This window comes from Phoenix dactylifera, chromosome 2 (genome assembly GCF_009389715.1).
Source record: "Phoenix dactylifera cultivar Barhee BC4 chromosome 2, palm_55x_up_171113_PBpolish2nd_filt_p, whole genome shotgun sequence".
Taxonomy (NCBI): domain Eukaryota; kingdom Viridiplantae; phylum Streptophyta; class Magnoliopsida; order Arecales; family Arecaceae; genus Phoenix; species Phoenix dactylifera.
Window position 1 is genome coordinate 23,309,296 of NC_052393.1, and position 14,837 is coordinate 23,324,132.

At 39.2% G+C, this 14,837-nt stretch overlaps 1 protein-coding gene across 1 annotated transcript; it reads right to left on the bottom strand.

Moving 5' to 3' along the window:
• Positions 1–868: 868 nt before the first annotated feature.
• Positions 869–2,274, bottom strand: LOC120104453 (transcription elongation factor 1 homolog). The gene is made up of 5 exons (XM_039115650.1): positions 1,807–2,274; positions 1,572–1,718; positions 1,382–1,452; positions 1,248–1,269; positions 869–1,145 (listed from the first exon to the last, which is right to left on the bottom strand). Exons 2-5 carry the CDS (start codon positions 1,682–1,684, stop codon positions 1,067–1,069), a joined length of 285 nt encoding a protein of 94 aa, XP_038971578.1. The 5' UTR covers positions 1,685–1,718; positions 1,807–2,274; the 3' UTR covers positions 869–1,066.
• Positions 2,275–14,837: the final 12,563 nt, after the last annotated feature.

The window sequence follows — 14,837 nt, forward strand, 5'->3', positions numbered from 1 at the left end:
GATTACATGCGGATCAATGCATATAGTTTGACATTAATGAATGAACAAAAAAAAAGTGATCAGGATTAACTTACGATTGATGGAGGTGGTATAGCTTGCTCTGCAGACTCTATAATAGTTTCATGCCCCTAAGCGACAAGGAAAACCCGTCAGCTTCTTTCAGTTCAGTTTCAATATGGATACCATATTCTGAAAACTACTTATCAATTTATGTAGATGTGTGCTGGATTTACCTAGAGGTGTGTATTAGGTCATTACTAAACATGTATTGGGAGCTTAGTAGAAACCAAGTTTTTTATGTTGCTAAAGTTTTTCTGATGAGATCAAACAAAGTTTCCACCATGGTTTTATTTGGAAACCAATGCAAACCTAGATCATCTATAATGGTTTCACAGGATCCGTGATTTTAAACTGATTCCATGTATATATGATTGGAATGATCCAAAGCATGGGAATCTGTAGAGCACCGAGCTCCAGGTGGGTTGGTGATGTATTTCAGCTGGATTGAAATTCTTGGGAGAATGTGACTGGATTTACAAAATTACAAAAATCGGCTGGAAATTATCCTGATTTAAGCTTTGTGCTTTCAAATTCATTCCAAAGATGGACTGATTACAAAGTGACCGGATTCATCTCAACCAGCCATGGATGCCGACGATTAAGGATTCAACAGTGGTACTGCATAAGTTCTCAAAGTCACTGTGTATTCTAGCAAATATAGTTGATCCCAACAGTAGATCCCAGATAACACGTTGATCCAACAACAATGTTGCAATAAAATTTGCCAACCTCTTGGATGCTGTTAAAATCATCCAAAAAAAAAAAAAGGAGATCAATTCAGCATATACTTTATGTGACTCCAAACAGCAACAACATTGAGTTTTTTTTGAGTTAAATTATTCCTATCTTTTCCACTTTGTATTCCAAATTGATCATCTCGAGCACTTTTACCGGTTGCTGACAAATAGAAAGAAAATATCTAAAAATTACATGGTTATCAACCAAAAGAAGACGAGGTTGCTTCAATAATTGACAAATTCAGAGACAACATAGAAATCTTGTGAAGTTAAGCAATGCGAGGCCTCTTTCTCGAGTTATCTTCACTGCCGTTGACCCGTTCGCATTCATCGAGCCATTCACTATATCTGTCATGCCAAGATTCACAAAACCACCGCAAAAATTAGGAAAACTTCAAGAATATATTGACAATGGAATCATCGGAAAAGAATTGTGCCATGAAAACATACATATCGATGGGCTCTGTTAAATCTGCCAATCAAATCAAGGCAAGAAATTAAATAATGTTAGAATTACATGCGGATCAATACATGTGGTTGAGATCAATGAACGAATGAAGAAAAAGTGATCAGGATTAACTTACGGTTGATGGAGGTGATATAGATTGCTTTGCAGGCCCTGCAGTAGGCCTCCCCAGTCTTCAGTTTCATGTCCCTGAGCGACGAAGAAAACCCATCAGCTTCTTCTAGTTTCAATATGGATACCAAGTTCCTCCGCAATATTAATTTAAACTGAACCCAGGAATGAGGAGAGCTGCAAGACAGGTCACTTACATGGAGCAGTCGATGCTCTTGTCATGGTTGCAGAAAGGGCAGGTGAAGCTCACGTCCAGCTTAGGCTGGGGCTTCTTGGGAACTACCTTTGGCCTTGTCTTCCTCTTACCCATCTTCTCAACACGTAGGGTTTCAGGAGATCAGAAACTACGCTCAAGAAAGAGAGCCTGGTAAATTAAAGAGACAAGAATCATAAAGTGGAGAAGGAGACGATGAGAGGAGTAGAATTCTTTACCTTTCAAGAAGCCAAGGATTGTTGGTCTTGAGCCCAGGGAGAGAAGGATGATTGCTTCGCTGCTCTCGGCACTCTCTCTCTCTCTATAAGAAGGAAAAGGAGGACTTCGATTCTGACTCGGAGAACTGGGATGACCGCTGGAGACTCGGTAAGATACGCGTAAAGGTACAACGGCCCGCCGGAGAAACCGGCTAGTTGTAGTATTTGACGGTTGAGATGGAATGCCAGCATCCAGTCTCCCTAGTAGGACTCTGACTCCTCTGTTTTCTTCTTGTCAATGTCAGCCAAGGGCGATCATCCTTCTGCTCGTTAAGTGGAGTCCGAAAACCCTGAAGCTATCATCCTTCTCTCTTTTCCTTCATCTAGGTTGCTACTTCACAGGCTTGTTTCTGTGAATCTAGGCTCTCTCTTTCTTCAGGATGGTTCTGGAAAAGATGAGGGCAAAGCCAAAGCCAATGCCAGCTCCATGGAAGTGACAAAACATAAGCTGGATGTAAGCTTAATTCATCTGCCCCTACTGTAACCATAACAGGGGCCGTTGAGTGCTCCCTAAAGGTTTTCTTGTTTCTCTTGATTCCTTGGTTTGGCTAGTGTTGGGTCAAGCCCCAGTATTTGCTTTTCCTTGGTTTCAGATGGTTTTAATGTGCATGAACTCTGGGCCTTGTTAAACAAGTTGGTGAAAGTGAAAACAGCTTAAAAATCTAGTAACGGTGTAAAGCATAAGCTTGGCTTATGATTCGTAAAGTCAGGCATAGGACAAGTATAAAAGAGTTGAGTTAGATCAGAGTTACGCAATGGAAGTTTGGTGGAGTAGAAGTAGACTAAGTATCCATATTTGTTTAAGAATGACAATGGGTTAAGTTTTGAGGACGAAACATTTTTAAGGGGAAAAGAATGTGAAAGCCTAGTCTATTGACTAGCTAGCACATGATTTGGGCCCGTAGGCCGACCCTAAGAGGCCAGCTCGATTTTCTTCTCATCAATGTCACTTAATTCCTTACTACAAAATCCGCAAAGAAAGAATTCAACATAAAAATTATTCTGGAATGTGAGTTGAGAAATTGATAATAAATTCTATTTGAGTTGTGGCTCAACCAGCATTGTAAATCAGACCTTGGAGTATGCAATTTTGTTAAACCAATATGACAGGTATACATGCCCTTAACACGGCCCACGGAGGCCAATTGGAGTTTGGGCCGATTGGGACAACTCGAATCATTAAAGATCCAATCAAAATGTGATTGACTATATCAACTAAGTGAGATCAGTGGAAGGGATATGTCATTAACTCGACAAAAACGAATCAGTGCCAGTAGCTCCCAATTAAAACCACCGGTCAAGTCTGCCAAACTTATCTTAGACACCGACTGGTTAATCAATTTCGATTTGATTACTCAAATGACTTGAGCTCAACCTCTGAGTCTCAATCAAGTTCCATCTTGGTCTAGTCAAAGATATGGAATTTGATCAACTACAACTATTGTATTTGACCTAGAGTTTCCTTGACCTAATCTAGTTATTACTTAATTAGATTTGATCAATTAACTCTTATTAGACCATGTTTGATTCTAACCCTAGGTCTAACCCAATTATAGAACTTGACTTGAGCTAACCCAAAATCCCAAGAATTATGCAATGTCATTTAATTGAGTTCACAATTCTAGATCTAGGTTTTCATATCACTTAATTCTTAATTAAGTGTAAGCTTATGAAAATTTCAGATCATTGTATATTCTTTTAATTACATACTAATTACAAAGTTACAGTTCTTAAAATTTATTTTTCAGATATGAGATTTGCAATTAATCATGTTAAAATTTAGATTTAATTCATGTTTAAATCTTAGATGATTTATGTTCATATATCACATATACAAACTAATATGATTAACTTAAACAACATACATCATATGCATTTGTTTTTAGATCTGATTTGTTATTCAAAATCAGAAAATAAATAAGTCATAAATTTCATTTAGATCTAATCTAATCAAGTTTATGATTTCAGATTTATTCATGTTCTCTATGTCACATATACTAACATGAATATACATCACATGCATCCTATTTTTCAGATCTATTTAATCATATAAAAACAGCAATTAAATCAATCATAAATCTCTTTTAGATCTGATCTAAACATATCTATGATTTTAGATTTAATTACAAAGATTAAAACTACTTTTAATCTTCTTTTCGTGGTTCATCTTTAAGGATTGAATCACAGTGGCACCCCTACACACCATAAGAGATCCCATTGAATGAAAAAAGAGGGTTATGAACCCTTCTTTCTCCTATGACCGGACGGCCTGGTGATCATTCCAATCGGATTACTTGACTACTAGGATTAGAAAACTTATTTTAGGCATAAATGTTTAAACATCTTTGAACCTATAGCTCTGATACTACTGTTGGAAACTCTAGTGGTCGCATGCATATATTTTTAAAGATTTTACAGTGGAAGCATGAATTAAACTATTTAATTTCTATGCATGCTAGAGATCATATCTCTACAACAAAAATAGATTCAGGACTTTAAACATTTATCCTAAATAAGTATGCATGATTCTATGTCTAACATGTAATCATGCAGAATTTCAGCAACCTAGTTGATTTCTAATCCTAATTTCTAATCAGATCAGATCTCATACCTTTTTGCTTTGAGAACTTTGATGATGCCTTGATCACCTTGTGTAGCCGCACACGCGTCCGACCTCTACGGATAGTCCACACGAAGCTCTAGAAAGATCCACAACTGTAGGAATGCTAGCTCGTGCAGAGGTGCTGCAGTGGCTGAACTTTTCTCCCTCGAAGCACTCAACTTTTGATTCTTCTTCGAGAGGATGAAGGATGGAGATGAAGGAGAAGAAGGAGGAGAGAGGGCAGCTATCTTTCAATTTTTTTTTAGAATTTAGAACCCTTTCTAAAGACCATCTCATGCAAACCCTAGGCGTGGGGGTCATTTTATAGCCAAAAGACTCCCCACTCCTCACACCTTTTTTGGCCAATGAATTTAGCTGATAAAATTCCCAAAAAAATGCTGGTGAATCGGTAGCTAAGAGATGAACAAATTTTCTTTTAATCTTGTGCCATGAATCCCTAAAAATTAGGGAGTTATTGCACCTCAAACTTCAGCTGCACGCTACCCTGCTTGATGTGCCATACAGTCCCTACAAATTAGGAATTTAATTCCTACCTTTTTAGGAAGATTTGAGATGTTATATTTTTCTAAAAAATATCCCCACACCTTCTCTTTCCTCACACCAAAAATTAGCTAAAAATAAAGAGGATAGGCACCATTGCTTTTAGGGATAAGGATGAGGTGTCTTTCTTCTCCAAGAAAGAAAGCTAGGGTCCTAAAATTTAGGGATTCTTTTTCCTATCAATTTTTGAATTTTTGAACTTAAAATTCTTATCAAATAAGAACTTTTAATAGGCCCGGGTCAAGCCCAATCCAATTGGGTCAAGTCTGATTAATTGGGTCGAGCTTAATTAACTCGGATCGAACCCAATCCAATTAGGTCAAACCCTGATGTAGCCCAAATTGAATTTTATTCAATTTGGTTTAACCTAAGCTTGATGACCCAAAGATTGATTTAAAGATTGATTTTGATGATCACAAAACCTTGAAGTATAAATACTAATGTTTGTGTTGCAAGGAGAAAGATATTTATTTTGCAAGGAACATAGCAAGTTGGAAGAGCACAAGAAGGCCTCCAAAGCTCTCAAGAAAAGTTAGAAGAAAGCTACAATTTATTGGCCCAAGTTTCAAGTTTAAAGTATTCAAGTTGGAGGAACAAATTCTAAAGAAAAATTCAAAAGAATAGTTCTCGAGTCGACTCCTCGAAAATTCGAGTCGACCCCGATACATGCCGAGTCGACTCCCAACGTTTCCGAGTCGACTCAAAAGAGTAATAGAGGACAGACAGAACAATGAATTTTAGACCCTGTAACCGAGCCGACTCCAGAGGACCACGAGTCGACTCCGAAGTCAGGCGAGCCGACTCCTAATTGTGCAAGAGTCGACTCCCAGAGAAAAACAAGGCAAAAGTCAGAGAGCAAATTTCGGACACTGTGAGCCGAGTCGACTCCCGCAAAGTCCGAGTCGACTCCAAGACAGCGCAACCCCAAAGACAGAAGACGGTGTTTTCGTCTCTGAGAGGCGAGTCGAATCCAAGACAGTTCGAGTCGACTCCAAGGCAGCGCGACCCCAAAATACAGAGGATCAGTTTTCGGGCTCTGAGAGCCGAGTCGACTCCAAGAGAATCCGAGTCGACTCGAGGAAGAAAATCAGAAAATATGTCCTCTGAATTCCTGAGAATGAGCCGACCCCCAAGTGCCCGAGTCGTCTCCAGCTATTGGCGAGTCGACTCCAGTTTGGTCTGAGTCGACTCTAGGACAAGGCATGCACATTAATTCAAATTTAGAACAGTGGCCGAGTCATCTCCAGTCAAGCATAAGTCGACTCCTGTAACAGGCGAGTCGACTCCAGATCGTGCGAGTCGACTCCGATCCCAACGGAAATATTGTCAGGAGGTACAGACTGTGTCCAACGGCTCTATTTTTGTCTCTAACGGCTAGATTCTTGTTTCCACGCCATCTAAAGCTATAAAATCAAGAGGAGAGCTAGGAAAGAAGGTATGGAAGTGGGAGAGAACACTTAGAAAAGAGATCTCAAAGAAAAATCTCCCAAGAGCACAAAAGGGCCATTCAAAGCAAAATAGAGAGAAGAAGAGCATCCGAGTGAATCCCAAAGCTTCCTCTCCATCCGTGTGCTGCCTCGGTGATCCTCTACTTCGTGCCAAATCAGAAGAGGGTCAAGTAAAGAAGAAGCCGAGCTCCTTCATCTTCAAAACTCGTTTGAGGGCTTCTCTTTACTCTATTTGTTTATATTTGCTATATTTGTTTAGTTAAGAAGCTTGTATTTGCTTTAAATTCTTAGTCTAATATCTTGTAGCTTGATTCAATCAAGGGATTGAATCAAGAGGTTAAGGTTTGTTGGTGAGCCAAAAGAAAAACCAACGGTGTAAGGTTGTGGTTAGTGAGCCTTTGGAAAAACCAACTGGGTTGATTGTGAACTCGGAAAACAATCGTTGTAAGGTTGTGGTTGGTGAGCCTTTGGAAAAACCAACTGGGTTTGATTGTGAACCCGAAAAAACAATCGGTTGGTTCTAGTCGGTGAGCCTATGAAAACCGACCGAGTTCGTTGTAATCTCGCAAAACAACAAGTTGGGTTGTGAGCTTGTAAAACAACCGGCTGTAATCTATAAGATTATAGTGAAATTTACAAGAGGTCTTGGGGAGTGGATGTAGGTGCTGGGGTGCACCGAACCACTATATGTTTGTTGTGTTTGTAATGCTTCTTGTCATTGTCTAACTTACTCACTTACTTACTTAGATAAATTGCTTGCTTAACTCTTATCCGCGCATCCTTTAGTTGCAAGCATATTCAATTTACTTAATCAAGTCTCATTCAATACATCAAACTGTTGCTAAGTTTAAATTTCACTGTGCATCTATACAACTTAGCATAATTAATTAAAAAGTTTCAGAAGTAGTATAAAAGTATTTAAAAGACCCAATTCACCCCCCCTCTTGTTAGATGTATGCCCTAGAAGCCAATTTGGCTGACACATTGTTGATTCTAGGGACATAATTTTGTACTTGACTATTTATTATTGAATAAATAAAAGGCATCTTTTCATTCATATTATTTATGTGTCTATGAATCGTCCAAGGAATTAATAAGATGATGATACATATTCTCAAGAGTTGAGAATTTAAGGCATGTATCATTGGTGATTAATTTCTAAATGCTCCTGATCAATGGATCATCACGAGGACGGTGATCGATCCGATCAGTGCACAGATCACTTTCCTTCTGGATGGACGAGACTTGAGTCCACAGTGTAGGGACACTGAAGTGATAGTGCAGGTGCTTGTTAGAGAACAAGGGTACTGAGCGTGACCAAGACAAGAAGTCACTTGGATGTCTATCCACTCGTCAGTGACTTGCTTGATGTTGCAGTAGTGTGACTGGTCCTTTGACCTGCGGTGCTTCGGCTACTCACAGTGAGGTTATTGTAGTTTGACTGCACACATACATGGTCTCTAGCCATATGGGTCCATGCAGTGTAGATTGGCTGCAGTAAGTTCACTGTAGGAGTAGGGTATGCACCTATAAGGAATCTATCGACCTTGATAGAAGAGGAGTGATCCTATGTGATTTGTTAGACTGAGTTCTAAGACCTTGGCCAGGGCAGTAATATAAAGTGGAAAAAGAGTTTTCCATTAGCGAACTCAAGTCGAATAAATCTTGACATATGACAGACGATGGGGTTTGACGAATTGTCCATGACCTCCGCCCTGTAGGGATCCACGATAGTAGGACTGTATCACACATTAACTGCACCTAGAGGTTCATCATTCCATTCTGCTGGGTAGCCACTACATGCTGCTAGGTGTCACTGGTGGATGGTGGGACTCATAGGGATTATCTTGATGATCGATAAACCCTAATGAGTTGAGTTGGAATCGTTCCAACCCATTGAAAGGAGTTTTCAATGATATTGAGATAGAGATCACAATATATCTCACTACCAGTCAGAATAGAACCTATAGGGTCACACACACTAGAAGTATTGACCGATCCGATGGTTGAAATCGTGATTAGAAATCACAAGTAATCAATTTGATTGATAAGAAGTTGAAGAAGGAACAAAGGGAATTAATTAATTGGACTTGAAACAAGAGTCCTACTTCGAGTAGGATACCTGGAGTCCTAATTGGATTAGGACTGGGAATCCTAGTTGGAGTAGGACTGGGATTCCTACTTGGAATAGGATTCCTACAATCCTAATGAGATTACGAATTTTGAATTAAAATTGGATTCCTACTTGGAGTAGGATTCCTAGAAATCCTAATTGGATTAGGACTTCGGATTCAAATAGAGTCCTAATTGGATTAGGACTAAAATTAAATACATCCTAATTGGATTAGGATTCCTTAAGTCTAAATTAATTATTAATCTAATGAATCAACATGACTCCTAATTGGATTAGGATTGAAGAGTTCAATTGAGTCATGGTTCATTCAAGTCCTAATTGGATTAGGACTAGCCTAGATTGGATCCAAATTGGTTCACCCTTGGGCTAAGCCTAATTGGATTAAGGCTAAACCACATTAGGGCCTCCCAATCCTCATTAGATGAGGATTAGGGCAACATGAGAGGGAGGGGCTCACGCCCCTCCTCCTTGGATCTCTTGGTGCGGCAACAAGAGGGGCCGGCGCCCCTCTTGGTAATACATCAAGGGCTCCTAACTTGTAGGAGCCCTAGATGTTATAAAAGGAGGACTCTTGGGGGCTGACCTAATGGAAATAGGAATCCCCCTCCTCTCCATCACGTGGCCACCCTCTCCCTCCCTTGGTTCAGCCGCCAGCAAGAAGAAGGGAAAAAGAAGCCATGGCGCCCTCCTCTTCCTCCTTTCCTCCTTCCAACGCAGGGAAAAGAAAGTAGGCTGCAGGGGCCTTGCTTCTTCCTCTTCTTCTTCCTTCTTCTTCCTCCTCTCAAGTACATTCATGAGTTGAAAGAAAGAGAGGAGATCAGCCATCAAAAGTTATCTCTGCAAGGGAGCTAGCACCCCGGTGAGATAGAAAGCTTGGATCGGATCCTGCTTCGTGTGGATACCCGTAGAGGCCGGACGTCTGAACGGCTTCAAGCGAACCCTCTTCCAAAAACCACGAATTCAGATTTGCGGTGATCATCTACCCGCGCAAGGTGAAGATCTGATCTTTCTAATAGTTTTAAAAGTTTTAATTCTTACCTAATTACGAAAGGTCTCGAAACAACGTTCATGCGATGAACGTCGATCCCGCACATGCCGATTCCGCTGCCATCTGAAAAATTTTTGAAATATCAGCGGCGTGGGCGGGTTCCCAACACCTCTTGGGTTGTATCTACTGGGCAACAAGTGGTATCAGAGCAGGTGCTCTATAATTTCTTGCCTTGTGTTTTTGACCTAACCGTCAAAGAGCCAAAGATCATGACAACTCAAATAGATAGTTTTCTAGGAGAGGGACAATTAATTGATAGACCTCCACTATTTAATGGCATAAACTATACACATTGGAAAGCACGCATGTGCGTTTTCATACAATCACTTGATTATAATTTATGGAGCATTATAGTCAATGGAACACACACAAACACTAATCATAATGAGAAAATGGCTCAACAAAATTCAAAAGCCATGAACCTATTATATTGTGCATTAGATAGAAATGAGTTTAATTACATATCTTCTTGCATAACTGCTAAAGATATATGGAATATGCTTGAAGTCAAATATGAATGCACTAACAAATTTGAAACATCATGTGTAGAAGAAGAGCAGTATCATATTGCAAATTCATGCTTCATGGCACATGAGGTACATGCTGAAATTGAAAGCAAATTTACATTTGATGAACTTCACGATGCCTTTTCTGATTTGTATTTAGAATATAAGAAACTTATTTGTAAGAACAAGAACTTAAAGAATGAAAATCAAATCCTAATAGATAAACAACTGAAACTAACTAATAAAACTGAAATCTTAATTTAAAGAAAATAAAGAACTAAATCAAAGAAATCAACTTCTCACCGAAAGCCATGATAAATTTAAGAAAAACAATGAATTACTTTCAGAAGATAACAGAAGATTAACTAAAGAAGTTGACAAATTAAAATCTGTTGTTGAAAGATTTACTTTCAGCTCTGAAAAATTGAATCTAATGATAAATAATCAAAGAGCTGAATTTGACAAAGTTGGATTGGGATATCAACCATGGTACATCCAAAAATCTTTCAAGAATATAGTTGTTAAATCCTCCGTTGCCTATCCTAAAACAGATTCTTATAAATATGATGAACAAAAGTTAATTAAAATCCCTTTTGCTCATCCTAAAATAGTTTTTCATAAATTCAATGAACCTAATGAACAAAATCAGAAAATTAAAAATTCATCATCTACTTATGTTAAATCTATGACTGTTAAATTTAACAAGAATATGCAGAAATACATATCTTGTAATCCTAAAATCTACAAGCCTATGGACAAAATAGCTATTAAGAAAATATGGGTTCCAAAAGGAACAATAATAGCTAACCTGCAAGGACCCAAAGAGTTTGGGTTCCTAAGTTGAAAATCTGATTATTTCTCAGCAGGTGTGTCTAGCTCTCCAAGGTTCTAATAAAAGATATTATCTGAACAATGGGTATTCTAGACACATGTTAAAGAATGGAACTTAAATGTAATCAAGAAAAATAATTAAAATAGAAGAAATAACTTCAAATTTCTCCATCTTTCTATATTATACTTTACTCATTGTTGGATAAGTTGCTAGATGATTAATCAATTTATTAAGAATAATCTATGAATTCTCTATATGCTTGATTGAGAGTTTTTGTCCATGGCATTATTGTTTATTGATCATAAGATATAAAAATGTGTACTTGGTACGCCTTTGAATATATGCACTATAAATACCAAGATTAAAGAAACCATCTTTGGCATATAATATCAACTCATGCGAGTATGGATTTAATTTCAAAAGACTTTGTCATTGGTTTACTTAGATTATCTTCTACAAGGTCAAAGTTTGCTATGCATATTAACTAAGAAAACAAACAAAAACCAATTTCTAAATCTAAAGATGTTGTTTCCAACACTAAGTTTTCAAAAGCTTACATTGGCTTTGTTCTTGGCACTTAAATTGAAATATTTTCTGCATTGGCACAAACTCACAAAAAGGGATCAAATGAAAAAGGTTTGCAAACTATGAAAATAAAGAAGTATCATGGCATAGTGTTGAAAACCAATTTTGTATTAAGTTGTGCACAGAAAATAATATTGAATGCAATTGTTTCTGCACCAAGAACACCATAAGTAAAATAGGATCAATAGAATCCTTGAAGAAATGAAGAAGGCAATGTTGTATAATAGTCATCTACTTAAATAATTTTTTGTTAAAAGCTATCATCATTGCTTGTCATATATATGGTTTCTATTTTTGATGAAAACTCCATTGGATCTTCTGAAAAATAGAAAATGATCTATTGCATATCTTTCATATTTTTTCAGTAGTATATGTTATGCTTGATATGGTCTTTTGAAAATAATGCCAAATCTGATAAAGATATTTCTATCTTTGGATATCATTCATCAAGCAATGCATATAGAACATTCATGAAAAGATTCTAGTTGTAAAAATATGAATTCATTTTATTCTTTATGAGACTAATGATTTATTATCAAGATACTAAAATTAAATTATATATGTATATGGTTAATCTTTTACATATAACAATCAGAAAACTTATTAATAATTAGAACCAAAATGAGTTTTTCAGAAATACACTTAATGAAGTAAAATTGATGATTACTAAAAGACTAAATCAAGAAAAGATGAAATAGATCTTGATGAAATTCTTGCATGATTAGAAGTAAAGAGCACCATTATAATTTGCTTGCTTTATGAGCTTTATATTCTATCAAATGAATGTGTAGAATGCACTCCTAGGTGTTTATGTTATTAAAGAAGATATATGTTAAATAACCACCATATTTGAAAACACTCATTACAAATATGATAAAGCAATATATGATTTGGAACAAGCATCAAAAGCATGATATAAAAGCTTGAGTAACCTTTTTGATAGAAAGTAATAGTGATAAATCTATGCATCAAAAAGAAGAATTTGTGATATCTTATTTGCTCAAAGTATACATTGATGACATCATTTTTGGTTCTACAAACGAGGATTTATATGAAGATTTTACTAAGCTCATGCAAGGTGAGTTTGAAATATGTATGATGAATGAATTAATATTTTCTCTCAAACTCCAAATTAAGAGAAACAAGAAAGAGGATCTTCATTGACCAAAGTTAGTCCACAAGAAAACTCTTATAGAAGATTGGCATGAAGAAGGTATTCCATGACGTCATCTTGTAGAATTTGAAAAGGATGAGCAATGTAGATCTATTGTTTTTAAAGCTGTATTGAAGTATGATAGAATACTTATTTTATCATACAGCTAGTAGACCAGATTGTATGCTCATTATGTGCAAGATTTCAATCTAACTCTAATGAATCATAATTTATTGATAACAAATAAATCATAATCTGAATTTTGATAGAAACAACTGTTTAAGATAAGTTGATTAAAACTTAGCTAACGTGTCTTATTGATAATTATCTTAAGCAAATAAAATCTAAACTAAATTGATTTTGAAAATAAAAAATTGATTTGACCTTGATAAATCTTCCTATTGCCTCACATGCTTGTCCTTGAACCATCTTGGTTAATGAAACTATCTCTTTAGTTCAAGTGATATGTGCTTGCTTATATTTAGGCAATCTCTTGAGTAAAGTGACTCAATATTCAACTATTGTCAATATTCAACTATTGAGTCATCTAGTTAAAAATATGTTGGATGAATGTTTTGTATCTTGAAGAAACTAATGACTTTCCTTCTAGAAAGAAAAGAATTTTGCTAGTAATGCAGGATCCTTGAGCAAGAAAATGAGAGATTTCAACTTGAAGGATATCTCCATGTAAGATACTGTTGCTGGTGGTCCAAACCGAGAACGATTGGCACAGCGGTGTGAACGGAGTTCCCTTTGAGTTGCTTTGGTTGGCTCCGCCCTCCGTCGTGAAACCTGCAAGCAAGCCTCGCACCACCACCGGGGTAGTGGGGGCCCTCCGACGATCAAGTCAGAGGAGATCGAAGGAGAAGGAGAAGGAGAAGGTAGCAGGTGAGATGATACTCTGGAAGATATATCTTACCCTCCCCCTTCCCCCCCAGCCTCATATATATCAGGCTGGGGGGTTTTTCCGGGGATTCGTCATCGTGTGGCACGATGGGGCTGCCACTGACATGGCCGTTACAGGGCGTCGTGGGGCAGCGCTGGGTACAGCCATGGCAGGGCATAGTGGAGCTCCGCTTTGTACGGCTGTCACAGGGGATCGTGGGGCAGCGTCGGATACGGCCGTTGCAGGGAGTAGTGGAGCAGGGGGCCGCGGCGTGCCTCAGAGGAACAGTCTGTTGTTGTCGAGAGATTGTCGACTCGGGGTCGGATTGCTGGATCAAGGGGCAGCCGACTCGGGGTCGGGCTGCGGAGCCGAAGATATCCGACCCGAGGTCGGATTGCTTAGATCAAGGGGCAGCCGACTCGGGGTCGGGCTGCGGAGCCGAAGATATCCGACCCGAGGTCGGATTGCTGGATCAAGGGGCAGCCGACTCGGGGTCGGGCTGCGAAGCCGAAGATATTCGACCCGAGGTCGGATTGCTGGATCAAGGGGCAGCCGACTCGGGGTCGGGCTGCGGAGCCGAAGATATCTGACCCGAGGTCGGATTGCTGGATCAAGGGGCAGCCGACTCGGGGTCGGGCTGCGGAGCCGAAGATATCCGACCCGAGGTCGGATTGCTGGATCAAGGGGCAGCCGTAGTCTTCCTGGGTGCGCGTGCCGGTCACGTGGGGCATGGTGGCTAAGTTCCCCCGTAACAGTAGCCCCCCACTCCCGAGCCTGGAACCAGGAGGGGAACGGATGAAGGGAGTGATGCTTCGAGATTGCCGCCATCCCTCGGAAAGGCGCGCGCGCTCCGAGCTTTCCGCCTTCTTTATGGCGTATGGCAGTTGTCGCTGATCTGGCGGTCTACGGATTTCGGCGGACATCCTTCCTTAATGGCGTCGATTCGCCTTTGGGGTGCGAACAAACTTTCGGCAGCCAGGCGTCCTCTGGCGTCACCGAGGCGTCACCCTCCTTTCCACCTATTTAACCGGGGGGCCCTCCCCCGTCCGCCTTTCTCTTCACAGGCATCTTCAAGTTTCTCCCTTGTGCCGCTGCCGTTGCCGCCGAACTGTTCGTTCGCTCCTCCTTTGACGCTCTCGGAGCCGTTCTTCCTTCCTTTCCGGTGAGTTGCCCCACTCTTCAATTTAGGGCTCTCCGTACTTTCTCCTTTCGTGTCAGTGTACTCCAGTCGTTCCGG

Excerpts from the sequence above, each read along its gene's own strand:
- LOC120104453 (XM_039115650.1), bottom strand. The coding sequence starts at position 1,684 with ATGGGTAAGAGGAAGACAAGGCCAAAGGTAGTTCCCAAGAAGCCCCAG. Across the intron at positions 1,453-1,571 it reads AAGAGCATCGACTGCTCCAT|GGACATGAAACTGAAGACTG; the intron begins GTAAGTGACCTG and ends TTCGTCGCTCAG. Across the intron at positions 1,146-1,247 it reads TTAACAGAGCCCATCGATAT|ATATAGTGAATGGCTCGATG; the intron begins GTATGTTTTCAT and ends TTGGCATGACAG.